This window comes from Papaver somniferum, chromosome 4 (assembly GCF_003573695.1).
Source record: "Papaver somniferum cultivar HN1 chromosome 4, ASM357369v1, whole genome shotgun sequence".
In the NCBI taxonomy this organism is placed as follows: Eukaryota; Viridiplantae; Streptophyta; class Magnoliopsida; order Ranunculales; family Papaveraceae; genus Papaver; species Papaver somniferum.
In genome coordinates, this window is record NC_039361.1 from 45,778,369 (window position 1) to 45,793,684 (window position 15,316).

General features: G+C 36.5%; 2 protein-coding genes and 1 long non-coding RNA gene across 5 annotated transcripts; all 3 read left to right on the top strand.

Annotated features, from left to right (window-relative positions):
* The first annotated feature begins 531 nt into the window (after positions 1-531).
* On the top strand, positions 532-2,564 carry LOC113275351. The gene is made up of 4 exons (XM_026524831.1): positions 532-798; positions 1,131-1,435; positions 1,529-1,954; positions 2,069-2,564. The coding sequence occupies exons 2-4, from the start codon at positions 1,139-1,141 to the stop codon at positions 2,198-2,200; spliced, it is 855 nt and encodes a 284-aa protein (XP_026380616.1). The 5' UTR covers positions 532-798; positions 1,131-1,138; the 3' UTR covers positions 2,201-2,564.
* A 137-nt stretch (positions 2,565-2,701) lies between these two features.
* Positions 2,702-5,976, top strand: LOC113273825. The gene is made up of 5 exons (XR_003322627.1): positions 2,702-2,816; positions 3,136-3,287; positions 4,055-4,833; positions 5,019-5,097; positions 5,883-5,976. It is a non-coding gene; the product is annotated as an uncharacterized LOC113273825 (long non-coding RNA).
* A 5,804-nt stretch (positions 5,977-11,780) lies between these two features.
* On the top strand, positions 11,781-15,078 carry LOC113275352. Of its 3 annotated transcripts, XM_026524834.1 has the most exons (4): positions 11,781-12,060; positions 12,443-12,604; positions 13,795-14,161; positions 14,602-15,078. In XM_026524834.1, exons 2-4 carry the CDS (start codon positions 12,561-12,563, stop codon positions 14,764-14,766), a joined length of 576 nt encoding a protein of 191 aa, XP_026380619.1. In that variant the 5' UTR covers positions 11,781-12,060; positions 12,443-12,560; the 3' UTR covers positions 14,767-15,078. The 3 variants fall into 3 exon arrangements, with proteins under 3 accessions (XP_026380619.1, XP_026380617.1, XP_026380618.1); XM_026524832.1 differs by lacking the exon at positions 11,781-12,060 and having other exon boundaries at positions 12,067-12,604; positions 13,790-14,161; XM_026524833.1 differs by lacking the exon at positions 11,781-12,060 and having other exon boundaries at positions 12,067-12,604.
* Positions 15,079-15,316: the final 238 nt, after the last annotated feature.

Consider the following 15,316-nt stretch of genomic DNA (forward strand, 5'->3'; position numbering starts at 1 on the left):
TTCTCTGCAGATCTCCTTCTTAGTTTTTGTAGCACAATGTTTATCATGCAAGTGCTTATGAAAATAATTTCTGGCATAGCCTATCCCTCTAACCCCCATCAAGACATCCATCATGATTTTTAAAATGACAGTGAAAATACTCTCCCTGTAAATTGGTGTTAGATTTCTTGTTTTCTCCAATTGAAAGACAGGTGGTCCGTTCCTATTAGGAAGGTTGAACTCCCTCTTTTTTGCGATCTCCAAGAAAGATGGAAATCATGTGTTGGGATGACGGTTAGATCAGCAGCAGCCGTGCTGGTCTAGATGGATGAGTTGGCTCAGGGAAACGGGCCTAAATGGGCGGGATCAAAAAATTTGTTGCGAGTAATTTGAAAGAAGACCAACACAGGTGAGTTAGTTTAAGCCGTTCATGCCAATCATAGAGCTATGAATTAGATGCCTAGAAATAAAATCTTGACCATTGATTTGTTTTGTTTTCTACATATATAAATGAAACCTCCCTCAACACAACTCAACTCAACTCAACTCAACTCAATCTATTTCACTTTGAACACAAATGTTCTTTCTTTCTAATTCTATCACTCTAATAACAAAATCTCGCTTACAGCTTTTCGGGTCACCAAAGATGAGGAAGCCAAAAAAACGACGCTGGTTCTGTTATATCTTATGATTACTACAAATACAGGAGAGACGGAATTTGCCACTGTATTTTCAGTCGCCGTTCTTGTTCCTTGAAGCAAGTATTCTTTTTCCCCTCTCTCGCTACCCAAAATCTGAATTTTCGTCTTTCCAGTTAATGTAAGTCTCTAATCACCATGATTTACTTATTTTCTGTTCTTAAATTCAAAATGATGATTTAGGTATCTTGAATTAAAATTCTGATTTTTGATTTCGTAGTTGATTACTTTTTTAGGGTTTAGGTATCAGCATTATGTTAATTACTTTAATTTCTACGTTTGATTTTTTGTTTAGGTTATGTGATCGATTCTGTTTGATTTTATTTTTAGGGTTTTATCAGGGGTATCTTGATTTGTTATATCGAAATAATCATGATTTCTTGGTTTTTTTACTGCATTTTAGGGTTTTATTATTTGTTAATCATGAATTTCGTTGTTTTTCATCCATTATAGACCAGACAATGCAGACATCTTCAATTGTCAAGCATACTCAACCATTGATCCAGAAATTCTCCAGTCTTTACAATATAACCCCAACTGCCAGGAGGATTTGTTTCTTACCAATCACTAAGCCCACTACTGCAAAACCTTTGATCATCTCTAGAAGCTTTAAGAAAGAAGCTGTGTTTGTTGTGTTGAAAGAAGTTCAAAAAGCTGTTCTCAATGACCCTACTTGGCAAGAAGTAAAGAAGTCTATGCTCACTAATTCATCTTTGCAGGTTGCTGCATTCAAGTCTATTGGACGATTTCTAGAATGGGTAACTTCGATATCCCCCTTGTTATTGTCTACATTTTTATAGTTATAAAACCACAGTTAATTCTTGATCAATGTTATCTGGTTATTTGAACAGTCATCTCCAACGATCCAAGGCGTTTTCTCAATGTTTGCTTTCTGGAAGGAAAAAGATATACAGTTTGTCCAGAAAAGTGATTTGATTGTTTTTCAAAGCCAAGGCGCAGAGGTTTTTGGGGTAGTCACGCAGATTGGAGACAATGCAGGGAAGACGTCAATTGTTGACACGCGATGTGGCTATGTGCATTTTGGTACAAAAACCCAATTTGACAAAAGTTTGATTTACAACCTTACTTACAGGAATGGTTCCAATGATGTTTTATGGAGCATCAGGACTACAGTGGAAGTGGAATGTGACTGTGACCTGGATAAGCTGGAGATTCTGGTTGGTTGTCTTAAAGCAATGGTTAATACATATTGGTTGGTAAAGGATAATTCAGCTCACAACCGTGTCATAGTGGACACTTATGTTCCACGACCAAAGGTGTCTTCTTCTTTCTTGGTGAAAATACGTAGTCAGTAGAAATTCTAGGTTTCATTTGCTTAGCTTAATACTTTATGTTGTATTTTTTTGTCCTTTTTTATTTTATTTATGCAGATAACCATGACTGCATATGTCAAGTTTTCAATGCTGGAAGATCCGCCAGTCACTAGTTACGAGGACGTGATTGGGATTTTTACTGCAAAGATTCAAGCTTTTGTGCACGAACAGTGGAAGCGTTTATTTTGATATGATCTTGATAAGTGGCCCAACTACTAAAACGGAGTTGTTCTCTCTCTGTTGCTTTGTCACACTTGTGCTGAAATAGATTGTTTGTAGAGGCTTTTTGCTGACATCTCTCTGACTTCAAAGATGAGCAAGCAGTAATCTTAGGCTTCTCATTTTCACACTTTCGATGTTTTTTCTTAGACAGCTGTATAGGTAGCTGGTCAATGACCATTTATTGGATATTTTAGCATCAATTTTTCCTTGTGAGAGTTCTCCTCGACTCTTCATCATTGGTTGTAGCCTTGGTTGCTCTTGCTGGTCTGTAAATTTACTGTTGTTCTCATAAACACTGTTGAATAAATAAAATTGTCTATTTTTTTACCATCACTAATACTGGTTGTTTTTGTTATCTATCTTCTGGATCATTTTCCATGTTATGTATATTTCATTTTCCCCTGTTTATATTATGCTGGTTGCACCAAATGTTTGTATCCAGGTGGTATGAATTCGGAATTTCAGACAATCTGATTTGTTTTGATGTGCTCTCGATGAAATAATTGTCAATGGGGGCTTGTCATTCCATACTACTCAAATGGGAGTCCTTTTGACACAAATGATCAGAAGCTTTGAGAAAACGGTATGTATGTCAATTATTAGTTGTGTTATCCATTTTGCTGATTAATTATGATTGCAATTTTTTTGAAAAGGCATCTGATAAGGGGACTGTTTTTTTTTTTTTTTTAAATCTCTGCCAGTATGCATTACTTCTGTGTTACTTGCAATAATGTCAAGATATGCTTGATCCAGATGTCCCTGCATTGAATCCATCGTATGCTAAAACTTGATCAGTCTTAGATTACATTCATCAATACAATGCATATCTATACGAAGCAAGGTGTTGGCGGAGAGTAAAGAAACTTTATTTTGTTCTGAGTTTCCCTTTGTCCATGTTGTAGGTAACTAAGGATGCAATTCAAGGTTGTGAAGCTGGGAAAACAGTAGCTTTTTGTGTTCTGGATGCATCTATCAGTACTGATCAAGAGCGGTTCTTCTTAGGCCAGCCACAAAGCAGAGGCTTTTTAAAGTCATTAGCAATATGTCCTCTCAGGTATTTCCCTTCCTCCATAAACTTCACTACCTTTCCCTTTTGATGGTATGCTGGCTTGTACATATAGCAATATAATATAAAAAATTGTCATGGTTAGACAGAATCAAAACTAGAAAGTTCCATGAAAATAACTTTTGTAATGCATGGATTTGAAGGTGCATCAATTTAACTTATTGGCACAGCTACCTACCATGCATGTTGACCAGAGGATCCATTACAACTAGATGGGCTTTAAGCTCAAACAACAAATTATAACATATGGAATCGTTGTAGTGTGTTAACTTACAGAATCCCTGACCACAGGGCATAATTTGTAATAAAGTTAAATGAAACCCAATAAACCCTTACTTACTCTTTAACCACAGCTACAAAGGACTAAGGAGTGAACATTCTAATTTGCCTGATGATTTAGTGCTGTGACTCGAATTCTTGTTTCATACCATCTGTTCTGTTTCAGTGACAAGTGATGAAGGCTTATGAAAGATGGTTTTTCGTTTCATGGAGATTAAAGAAATGAGCCAAATGCTCTTATACCTACTAGGATTCCTCTTGAATAGCTAGATTAATGTTAGCCTACTCGAATTTAGTTGTCACCGTATTTCCTGATAACTAGGTTTCTTTCTTTTGTTCAGTTGATTTGATGCATGTGCTATAAAATAGTTTCCCATCTAAGCTTTTATTCCATTGTATACTGTTTAGTTTCGTAATGTCTTTTCATTTTTAATACCATCATTTAGTGTGTTTCACATTTCTTGGGTTGTGTGCAGCGAGGATCTATTTTTGAAGCTTAACCTGCTATGCTGTTGAGGATTAATCACAGTTATGGAAGTCTGGTGCCAAGTTGTTGATTTCTACAGGTGCCATTGAACGTCTTGCTTCATGCAAGATGTTGGGTTTGCCATTGAAGGTATCAATGCTCACTAGTTTATCTTATTCTATGTGTTTATAAGAATGTGTGTTTCCAGGGAGGCTTCAGTCGGTTTAAAGCTAAAGGTGGGTCGAAGCTAAAGGTGGCAGAGATGGTAGAAGAGAGTACTACGAAACAAAAAAGTACTACCACAGTAACAACTTGGGTTAATGTAGCTGTCAAATGGTTCTAGTGATCAAAAGATGTATTGAATCCATCCTTACATTTACCAAAGGATGGATCCACTTCCTGAGCAAGAACGTTCTGAGTTACGAATAATTATGCTTAAACACAGCCTCTCGTGGATAATTTAGAGGCCCAAACTTGTAAAACATTTCAGAGAGATACAAGTAAGTACAGACAGGTGTGGATGATAGTAACGCTCCCTCCCAAACTTATAAAACATTTCGTATATGTTGTGCTTCACAAATTTGCTAATTCAGGTACACAAGTTTTATACAACCCGTGAGTCGTGATGTAAGTTTAAAGTTTCATTATACCATGTTTAGTTGCAATGTAGTAGACCTTAGAACTCAGTCAAGGTTATTTGCAGGTGAAGTTACAGAAGTACCTTGTGCACTTCGAAACTGCTTATGTAGTCAAGTTGCAGAGTTGGCAAGGCTCGCACCTTCACAACCTGTAAGTTTCAGATTGTGCTATTAAAATATGGCGCCTTGCATTACCCTTCATGTTCTGAATTTATTTCACCATATTATTTCCAAGACAGCAATTCCCTTGAATTTTCGTTTTCTGTTGCCGAATCTTTCCTTTTTTTTTTCTTTAGCAAAATCTTTTACCATGCTCTTATCATTTGTATCTTACAGGTGCACTCTCTAAACTGGTCCTTGGTTAAGCACTTACTTGCCATATAGATGATTGGACACTCTTCCTTGTTTGTACCAGGTATTTACATTTACTCATCATCAACGTTACTTTCTAGGCTTGCAATAATCTTGAATAAATGCACAGGGGTTCTTTGCGTGCATTCAGTAATTTGGAAAACTTAATACGGCTGAACAATAACCTGTAAAATGTTTCGTACCAAAATTACTTGCGATATTGGCAAGTAAAGGCTAATGATAGGCAATTAGTGTTGTTTTGACTTTGCAAAATTCATAATACCTTTCAAACTGACCCGAAATGCAAACATGTTAAATTTTAATATGCTTCTCCATTTCACAGAATTTGCTGGTTACTTTGATGCAACAGTTTACAAAGATGTTCATCTTAGTAATGCAACCCCAAACATGGTCAATATGTATGATATAATCCGTACTTGCTTTACATGCACAGAACAATAGTTGCTCAAACAGTTCAACTCATCAACTGTGTTTTTATGTCATTATCCTTCTCAAGAGAAAGTTAGAATTTTCAAATTTCATTTTTGCACAACCCGTATGATATAATCTGTCTACAAAGGAAACCCGTATGTATAAAACCAAGGTCTCCTTTAGAAGTTCACTTTTGGCAGTGCTCTGGGTCTACAAAGGTAAAGTGTTTTACCACAACAGGTGTTCAAAGTTTTGTTTTCAGTTGGTTTTGGACAGCCACTTCTTCTGATGGAACTTATCCAAAGCCTGGGCAACATGTGTACTCCTGTCTTAATTCATGATAGACACATATTTATGTCTTTATTAGTTTCAGTAATGTACTTTTGTACTAATTTGGTTAATCAATATGTTTTACAGAAATACCTGGAAGATCTGCTCCAGGGAGAGAAACAACTAATATCAGATGCTGCACATATTTGACTGCCTAAGGCTTGATTCTAAAGGATATGGAATTATAATTGTTCCTCCATTGTGCAAATATTCTAGATTAGCTGATTAAAGGATACTGAATTGTTCTTCCATTTTGCAAATAGTACATGGAGCATCATAATGATTCTACAGATGTAACTATTTATACCTGGTTTTGAGTCTTTTTTTTTTGTTGTTGATAGAATCCGTTCATGTAAATGTCTACATAAACCGATTAATGTTAAAAAAAAATGTCCAATTTGCTGTGTACTTTCTAACTTGGAATTGCATTACAAACCGATTCTTTTTGTGCATTGTTTGTGCGTGTATCGTGCTCACCGATACTTACAATCGGGCAGTAAGTAATATGTATCAAATCTTGGTGGTTTTCATGAACATCCAATTTTTGAGAGTGCATCAACCTGTGATCAGTTTGAGAGTGCATGAACATCCAATTTTTTTTCATGTTTTAACGATGAATTAACATTAGTTAATTTCGGGATTAACTTGATTAATGGTAATCACCAAAATTAACACTAATTTATCAAGGACAGTTTAGTCATTAAAGAAAATGGTTATAGCTAAGAGGTTTTTCATTTTTCTGTCTCATTTGGTAACGTATTGATATTTGATGGACACCAAATAATTTTTATAGACCCGAACCAGCCAGGACAAGAAAAACCTGGCTAAATTGGAGACTATGCCCCTTAATTGGGCCTATAACTACATGACAAAATAGGGTCATTAAGAAGTAATTTGTAGAAACCCTTTATCCACTATTTATGTTAATGCCTAATATGCCCTTATTAAATTAATGATGATTAATTAAGTTAATATTTGTTAAATTAATAAGTGTTTGAGTGGGATTATAATGTTTGGATTAGAGTAGAAAGTCATTTTCTTTTTTAAGGTTTGGAGGAAAAGAAGTAGAGGGAAAAAAGGAAAAAACTAGGGTTTGTTATTTTCTTAGCAAAAATGAAACTTTATAGTGATGATGAAGACTCTTATAGTGATGAAGAAGTGGGTGCATCAGATTATCATGATTTCGATCCTACCGAATTGGATAATTTGTTGAATGAAGAAGAGAATGTCAACCAAATAATGCTTGAGGATATTATTCAAGCACAACAACAATTTCGTCGGGAAGAAGAAGGTGATAATGCTCTTAATAAACAGGTATGAGTTGTAACAATCTACAAACATGTATTTGCATGTCCCAAATGCCCGGTAAAATCCCCAAATTGGGTACGACAATCAGTCTTTGTTCATAACCACATAAACCGATTGTAGTAAGATTTTTGCAATGATGGGTACGTGACGAAAATCGGTTTTTGTTGGTGATGTGCATAATCCGATTTCTTCACTTGAATAATCACGTAGAATACACGAAGTTGACAATCGGTTTATTTTCGTGTATATGTAATCTGATTTTGGAGAAAAAAAGTTCCAGGAGAAATGTGAAAAAAAAATCGGATTACATGATACGAGACGTGGACCGATTGTGAACTTTGAAATTTTTCGACAATTCTTTAATCGGTCTTTATAGTAGCACATATAAACCGATTCCTAATAATCGGTTTAATCAACTGTAACGTTTAAACCGATTTTGAATCATAAACTTGATGATATTTGTTGTAGGTTGTTGTGGCGTTTGAAGAAGATCATCCCAAACCCGTACCTCTGCTGGGTCATGATACCTCTGCCCACTATTTCACCGATTTGGAATGGGAAGATAGAAACGATGCACATCAATGGTTTATAGACAAGGGAATGGAGATCAAATGCGCGTTAGGTTTAGGCCATCATTCAAGTGATGAAGATCGTTTGGAACTTGTTTGTGAGAGAGGTGGAAAGTAAGAAAGTCAATGGGAAAATGACCGAATGTACGTGAAGACGACGACAAGGGAATACATTACTAAATCAAAGAAGTATGGTTGCCCGTTTAAGATTATCGTTAATAGACCCAAGAGACCCGATGGTAGTAAGGTATACAAGCTCTCTAAAGTGTTGAATGGTTGTCATAATCATGATGATCCAGAATCTCTTGTTGGACACGCGACCGTTTGTGGGTTGAAGCCACATCAATTGGAAACGGTGAGGTCGATGAAAGCGTGTAAACCAAGTGACATCCTTAGGAAGATTAAGGAGGATGATAAGAATAACTTTTCCACTTTGAGGCAAATTTACACGGCAAGAGCAGCCTTTAGGAGGAGGGAATGAGATGGTAGAGCGGTTATGGAACAATCTCAATGGTTAACCGATCAACACGGATACACAATGAGGAAGCAAGTATTGGAAGGCAAAGTGACTCGTATTTTCTTAGCGCATCCGGAGATGATCAAGTTGGCACAATACTTCTATCAAGTTTTGTTAATAGATCGTACATACAAGACCAATAAGTACAACATGCCGTTGTTAAACATTGCTTGCCATACTTCCGACAAGCAAACTTTCACGGTAGCATGGGGGTTTATGGATCCCGATAATGATGTGAGTTTTACTTGGATGATAGAGACCTTGAAGGAGATATACAGTGGCGATCAAACTCCGAGGATCATAGTAATAACGGATAAGGACCAAGCACTAATGAATGCCATTGGAGTGGTTTTTCCGGATGCTAAGCATTTTTTTTTTGCACATGCACATACAATGCAATATTATAAGTAATTGTAGGGGTCATATCCAAAAGCCAAATCCACAAAAAGGTACCGCTCGTGAAAAGGCCGAAGATGAGCGTCTTCAAAAACTAACTCCGGAACAAAGAGAGGAGGACAAGAAGAAAAGGAAATCGGAGTATGAAGTGAATGGGTTACTATGGAAGGCTTTTCAATATCATTGGGATTTAATGGTACACTCAATGTCCGTGTCCGAGTTCGAATCCTACTTGAAGAGTTTTATTGGGCTATGGAAGAAAGATTACGAGAAATGTGTGGTTTATTGCTTGAAGGAATTGTTGGATCCGTACAAGGAAAAATTACACCTACCAACACATGCATTACAAGAATGAGGCGACAAGTATCGCGGAAGGGTCTCATGGACGTTTGAAAAGCTTGCTCCGAGGGAGCCAAAACACCGTGGTTACGGTACAAGAAGCCATCCATGAATATACCAAGGCTGATATCATCAAGATAACCGCTCAAATGGAAGAGAGTGGGTTGAAAATCATCACAAGCTACAAAGATTACCATTGGTTGATTAGACGTTTAAACTATAGGGTGTCTCATTGTGTTATCATTTATATGATGAAGGATTACAAATATTATGTGGAAAATGAGATGGGGAGAAGAAGAATTGTATGTTCATGTATGACGATGACGGCCTTTGGATTTCCGTGTAGTCACATGATCGTGAAGTACCAACAAGGAATTCCTTTTGAAAACATTGATCCGTTTTAGAAGCAACTTACTTTCAAACCACTCCCAACCGAAGAACCACTCGAATCCTTTGTGGACACGAATATTGGAAGAGAACTCATCGAGAAATTCGCAAAAAAGGATGGTTTGGGACGAAAAGTTTTGATGTACTACTTAAAACTAGCCGCAAACCCCCATATGGTACCGGTCGGAGAACCAATGGTGCTACCGCCGAAAGGTATACCAACTACCAACATGGATAGGAAGGAAGAAAGGAACGAGTTTAAGGTTGCAATGCGTACCGGAAAAAACCCTTTATTGAGTCATAAAAGAATCTTTTCTCGACATGAGAATGAAAACGCTAAATATGAAGAGGCGAAGGTTCCAAAGAAAAGGGATCGACCGAAGAAAGGGGAAAGAGAGAAAAGTAGCGCACAAGCCAAGACAAATGTTTCAAACGTTCCTTCACAAATTGCGAATGAAGAGGCACCGGCTAAGAGGAAAAGGGGTCGACCGAAGAAGGGGGAAAGCGGGACAAGTAGCGCACAAGCCAAGACAAATGTTTCAACATTCCTTCACAAATTGAGAATGAAGAGGCACCGACTAAGAGGAAAAGGGGTCGACCAAAGAAGGGAGAAAGCGGAACAAGTAGTGCACATATGGTCCTTTCAAATGATCCAATCGCTCATTCGCAACATGAGGATCCAATCAATACTTCTCAAGAAAGTCAAGCGCCAAACAATCTAATTGTTCCTTCTCAAGAGAGTCAAGCGAGTACAACACGAGTATCAAGAATACGTGCATGGAAGGGACAAGCAAGACAAATGGGTTCTATGGTGACTCTAAGGGCCGCTCTTGGTGATGGAAGCACGCCTAGGGATGAACGAGGTAGAACCTATAGAACGTGTTACACCATATTCAAGGAGTATTACTCGAAACTTTCTGAAATCGTTAAGCCCTATGTGTTATCTACCGACGATGTGGATGCGGATTTGAATTGTGGTTATCACGTTGTGTTGGAACAAATATGCCATATAAGCTTGGCGGACGATGAGAACCTAACCCAATGTCAATACTTTAGAAAGATGATGGCCTTGCGCTTACAAGAAGACAAGGAATTTTACATATCGATGATGAAGGAAGGAAAAACAAGACAAGACAAGACAAAGAAGTGATTTTTGAAAAAAAATGGTTGCTAGAGTACAAGGGCCAAAGGGGAATTGACCAATTACCCAACAATATTGGATGCGTATGCCTCTATGTGGTCATCTCTTGGTGGAAACGCGGAGTTGCGTTGTTCATCTATTTGGTAAGGGATCATGCTATACATATGCACCAAAATACACCATTTGGGATGAATCACTTAAGGATCGGAGAACTTTTTTATTCAACAATAACAACATACATTACATCGGTCTTAGAGTACGTGATGATTTTCCATTACCACCGGTAGATAGGTTTCATGAGGTCTCGGAGGAGTGGCTAAAAAAATACGATCACAACATGAGGCGATGAGAGGAATTGATCGGGTCGGATCAATTCGATGGTCTCCATTTGTTAGAATGATTATTTTCCTTATGTTAAAAACTTGATCTATCAGATGCTTATATTTTGTCGCTTTCTTATATTATATTTTGCAAACTTGAACCAAGCTTAACGAATGAAAGTGGTTTTCTTTTTTTGGGTAACGTGGACTTATGAAATTTGTAACAGAATCGGGTTTCTAATACATTTATGAAGTCCGATTCTGAAGGTAGTTTATTGCAGCTTTTTCAGAATCGGTTTATATGGACGATAATATAATCCGATTGTTGGAAGAAATAGGTTCAGAGATTTTTAACTAAACAATCGGATTACATATGGTCCAAAATGATCCGAACAAGAAGCCAGAATCGGTTGATGTGTGTATTAATGTAACCCGATTATAGTTGATGTTCATCACATCCACCCAGAATCGGGTTATGTAGATTCACATTAAAAATCGATGAAGGCCACAATCGGATTACTATGGTGCACATATAAACCGATTCTGGGTGCATTTTCAGAGAATTTGATGAGTGAATTTTAAAGATTTAGAGGTAAATCATTGTAGAGTACTTAGAAGGAATGATTTAAAGGGATTTAACTCGATCACTTGAATTGTCTCTTTTTGGGTTTTTTTTTCCAAAACCCAAAAAGAAATTAGATTTCAATTGTTGTTTGTGATTGATTAGGATTTAGTTTTGATTTTGATTGAAGTTGAAAAAAAAATGAGTTTTGATTAATGATTTTTGCATTTGTTAATTAAATTATGATTTTGTATTTGTATTTGTGTTAGAATAATTAAGATTTCTTTAAGGATTAATTTAGTATTTTTACAATCTTTTAGACACCCCTTATCATTCTCTATTGGGTGGATGAGAAAATCCATAGGCCGCGATTAAGTGGTATAGCCCACAATTTAGCCGGGAAGAAAAGCCTAAATTTATCTTTATTCCACCAGACTGACCAGAGATCTCTCTATACGGTCCAGTTGATCTAAAACAGAGTTGATTCTAGAACTAAATTGCCCTGTAGCTCTTATAATTCCTCCCATGGTAGGGTAAACACCCTATCACCCACTCCCTAACCCATTCTGAAAGGGCATCGCGTAGTTCTTGCTGAAACTGGAATTCGGCCGTTAAAACAAAATCCTTGGTTCTCTGAAACGCCGGCAACAAAAACCCAGATATAAATAGTTTGTTCTTCTCCTTTTCGTACACGGACGCATTCCTACAAACTCAAAGCGAAAAAGAGTGAGTTTTTGTTTCTTTTTTAATAGAAGAATGTTAAATCCAGTCTTGCACTAGGTCTTTTATTTATAGAAGAATGTTGTGTTCTGTTTGATTTATGGGTTTGAGTTATTCTGTTTGGTTTTTGTTACTGAAATCTTAAATTGATCGTGCTTCAGGGATTTTAGTGTTCTTTTGATTGTGTTTTATTGTTTGATTTTGGGGGTTTTGCTATTGATCTAGAATTAGGTTTTTTTTATTGTTTCTATGTCGTTATAGATATGCAGACTGCTAAATTATTTAACTTTACTCCAACATTTCTTCCTAGTAGTATAATTAAGAAATCCCAAACAACAAGCCCTTCCAAATTACTAATTTTCCTAAGATATGCATCACCAACGACAAGAGCTTCCAAATCTCATCCTGTATGAAGGATGCAGGTCCGAATTCGGGTTTGAAGGCATCACCTGTTTTGAAGGATGTATCAAACTCTATATTAACAATTGAGAAGAAGTTGCAGTTGTATGTTTCTTCTGCTTTTGAGGCAATTTTCTCAGCTGTTAAAGAGGTAAGTCCTCTTCTTTAATAGTTTATGGAATTCCCAAAAACTCTTTGATATTGGTTAGAGACTTTTAAAAGGTCATTCAAATGCTCATGTTATTGGATATAGAGATTTATAATTTTAAGAGATTTTGAGTTACTTATATACGAAAATAGGCATGAGAAAAGTCTCTCTGATATTTTGGGGGACTTAGAATATTGGATTTGTTCTTCTTTTCTATGCAGGTGTTTTTCTTATTTTTTCTTATGATGCATCTTTATCATTCATTTGAGGCAGATGATTAGTCAAGCTATGTTGTATTAAACTCAAACAAATCTTGTCATTTGTACATACACTGATATATCCTTTTGACATACTATGATGATTAGTCAAGCTATGTTGTATTATACTCGAACTATTCTTGTCATTTGTACATACGTTATAAGTCAATTTGTACATAAATTGACATATTAGTCATCCATCATACATTACCTATAGCTGGCTTGTGAAAATTTTGATGGAAACATATCACTGAAAAATTACCTTTAAATTGTGGCCGATATCATGAGATAGTGAGCGTAACCATGTTAACGGATCCTCCACCATGTTATTAGAAAAAAAAAAAAAAAACGTGATTTTTGTATATAACCAGCTCTTAATAAAATCCAAATTGGGATTGTTACTTATATACCAGGTGATTAGAACTTTCTTTACCATTCATTAATAAAGTACATAAATTGTTTCAGCTGGTGTTTTGGTATCTGAATGTCCATGTGATTTTACAGAACAACATTATAAAACACTAGCTATATGCATGAAAACATGCTACATCATATGGATCGTAATATCTTTGTTGATCTTAGTAAAATGGAGCTCGATGAATTTATAATGTCGATGGCTACTTTATTAGGAAATTTGTATATCTATGAAATTTACACTTTTGCAGTTTGATATGATGAGAACTTATATTTTGTGTCTCTAGAAGTAATCTATAGGATTTCACCTGATTAGTCTCTACAAGTCATTATGAATTACCAAAGAGAGTCTACGAAAATCTCTGGATTTTGAAAAAATCTTCTGAAATCTCTTGTATTCAATGGGTACCAAAATCTCAATAGATCTCTTACTTTCTACCATATGCGCTAATGATTTTTTTTTATTTTTTTTTGATTGTTGGTGTTTCCATTTGTGATTAAATTGGATTCATCCCAGAAAAGTTCATTGGCGTTGGCAAAATCATTCGTCATAGAGAATGATCTAATAAAGTTTGAGCACAATGGGAGGGAGATTGTTGGAGTTGTTCGTGATGTGGTTCATCATGTAGGGGATTTAATGGAAACTACTCTACAATGTGAACATGGTTTAGAGAAATTTAAAATCAGTATATTTGACGTCGTCAATGTCACCTACCGCTATTATGAGGGGAAAGAGAGAATGTGGGGGATTCATACCACAGTAGAGTGCAAAGATGGTGATGTGGAGAAGATGGTGGAGGAGATAAAAGATATCCTAAATGCTCACGATGATGTGAAATGCAATTCTAAGTTGGTTATGATGGATTCACTTTGTCCTAAGAATAATAAGGTATGAATTATTTAAAGTTCTTAGAATTGTTGTGAATTTTTCTCTTATGCTCTGAAAGGGGTGTCCGGGTCAGGCTGGGGTTGATCCTGGAATATCCATGAAATCCATCTTGCATGGGCAGGCTGGGAAATACCTGTAATATGATGTCCATTACCCGCCCACGGCCCATTACTGGCCAGACTAGTCCAGGCTGGTCAGGACATATTTTAAGCGTTTTTAGAACTATACAGTCGAACATTAACTGATACTATCAGGCAGTCGGGCAAGCTGGGCACTTCTTTTCTTTATAAAAGCCTGCTTTGGCCCGTTAATGATAATCGTGTGGGCAATTGTTGGGCATCCATGAGGTCTCTCCAACCCAGGCAGAATATAGCAAGCCATAGGCTATCTGGTACTTTGTACAGCCTTGAGACCGAATTAACTGTGTTCTCTATTTACAGATTATAGTGATGAGTTTTGTTACATGCTCCAAATTGAGGAGTCCTCCCTATGTGCACTACATGGAAGTAAGGAGGAAAGTGCTCTCGGAGATCGATGAAATTCAAAGGAAACATGAAGTAAGGAGGAAAGTGCTGTTGGAGATTGAAGAGGTTCTAAGCAAATGAAGTACAGTGAATGGGTCAATAACTGATGAATGTGTATATGGCTCTTACAATAATAATCCACTAATGAACTACTTAATAGTTTTTTGTTTTTGATAGGAAAAAGAATTTCATTTATTCAGAGAAGAGTTGCATCTGTGAAGTGAGAAAGTCTGGGGTATAACCAAACCACCCCAAACCATTCACCATTGACTCTAGAAGTTCTTCAATGTATAGCGGCAACATTAGCCATTTTTGTGAAACTTCTGTTTAGAAAAAGAAAATGAACTTGTGACCGACTTGTAATCATCTGGAATAGAGTTGTTAACCAACATATCTCGTTATTATTATTTAGATAAGCTAAAACTAGTTTTGCATCACTAACGAGACATACTTTCTCTTTTCCTTTCTTCCTTGCCCATAGAACAACTTTTAGCACTGCTAAAATTTCAGCTTCTTCTGCATTCCACCTGATCACACATGAGAAGGTTTTGCACCCAAGATAGTTCCCTATATTATCATTCATGATCAAACCAATACCTGAGAAGTTAGTAGTCGTATCATAAGATGCATC

Coding starts and splice junctions, on each gene's coding strand:
- LOC113275352 (XM_026524832.1), top strand. CDS start 12,464: ATGAAGGATGCAGGTCCGAATTCGGGTTTGAAGGCATCACCTGTTTTG. Junction 12,605..13,789: donor TTTTCTCAGCTGTTAAAGAG/GTAAGTCCTCTT, acceptor GATTCATCCCAG/AAAAGTTCATTGGCGTTGGC. Junction 14,162..14,601: donor TTTGTCCTAAGAATAATAAG/GTATGAATTATT, acceptor CTCTATTTACAG/ATTATAGTGATGAGTTTTGT.
- LOC113275351 (XM_026524831.1), top strand. CDS start 1,139: ATGCAGACATCTTCAATTGTCAAGCATACTCAACCATTGATCCAGAAA. Junction 1,436..1,528: donor TTGGACGATTTCTAGAATGG/GTAACTTCGATA, acceptor TTATTTGAACAG/TCATCTCCAACGATCCAAGG. Junction 1,955..2,068: donor CTTATGTTCCACGACCAAAG/GTGTCTTCTTCT, acceptor TTATTTATGCAG/ATAACCATGACTGCATATGT.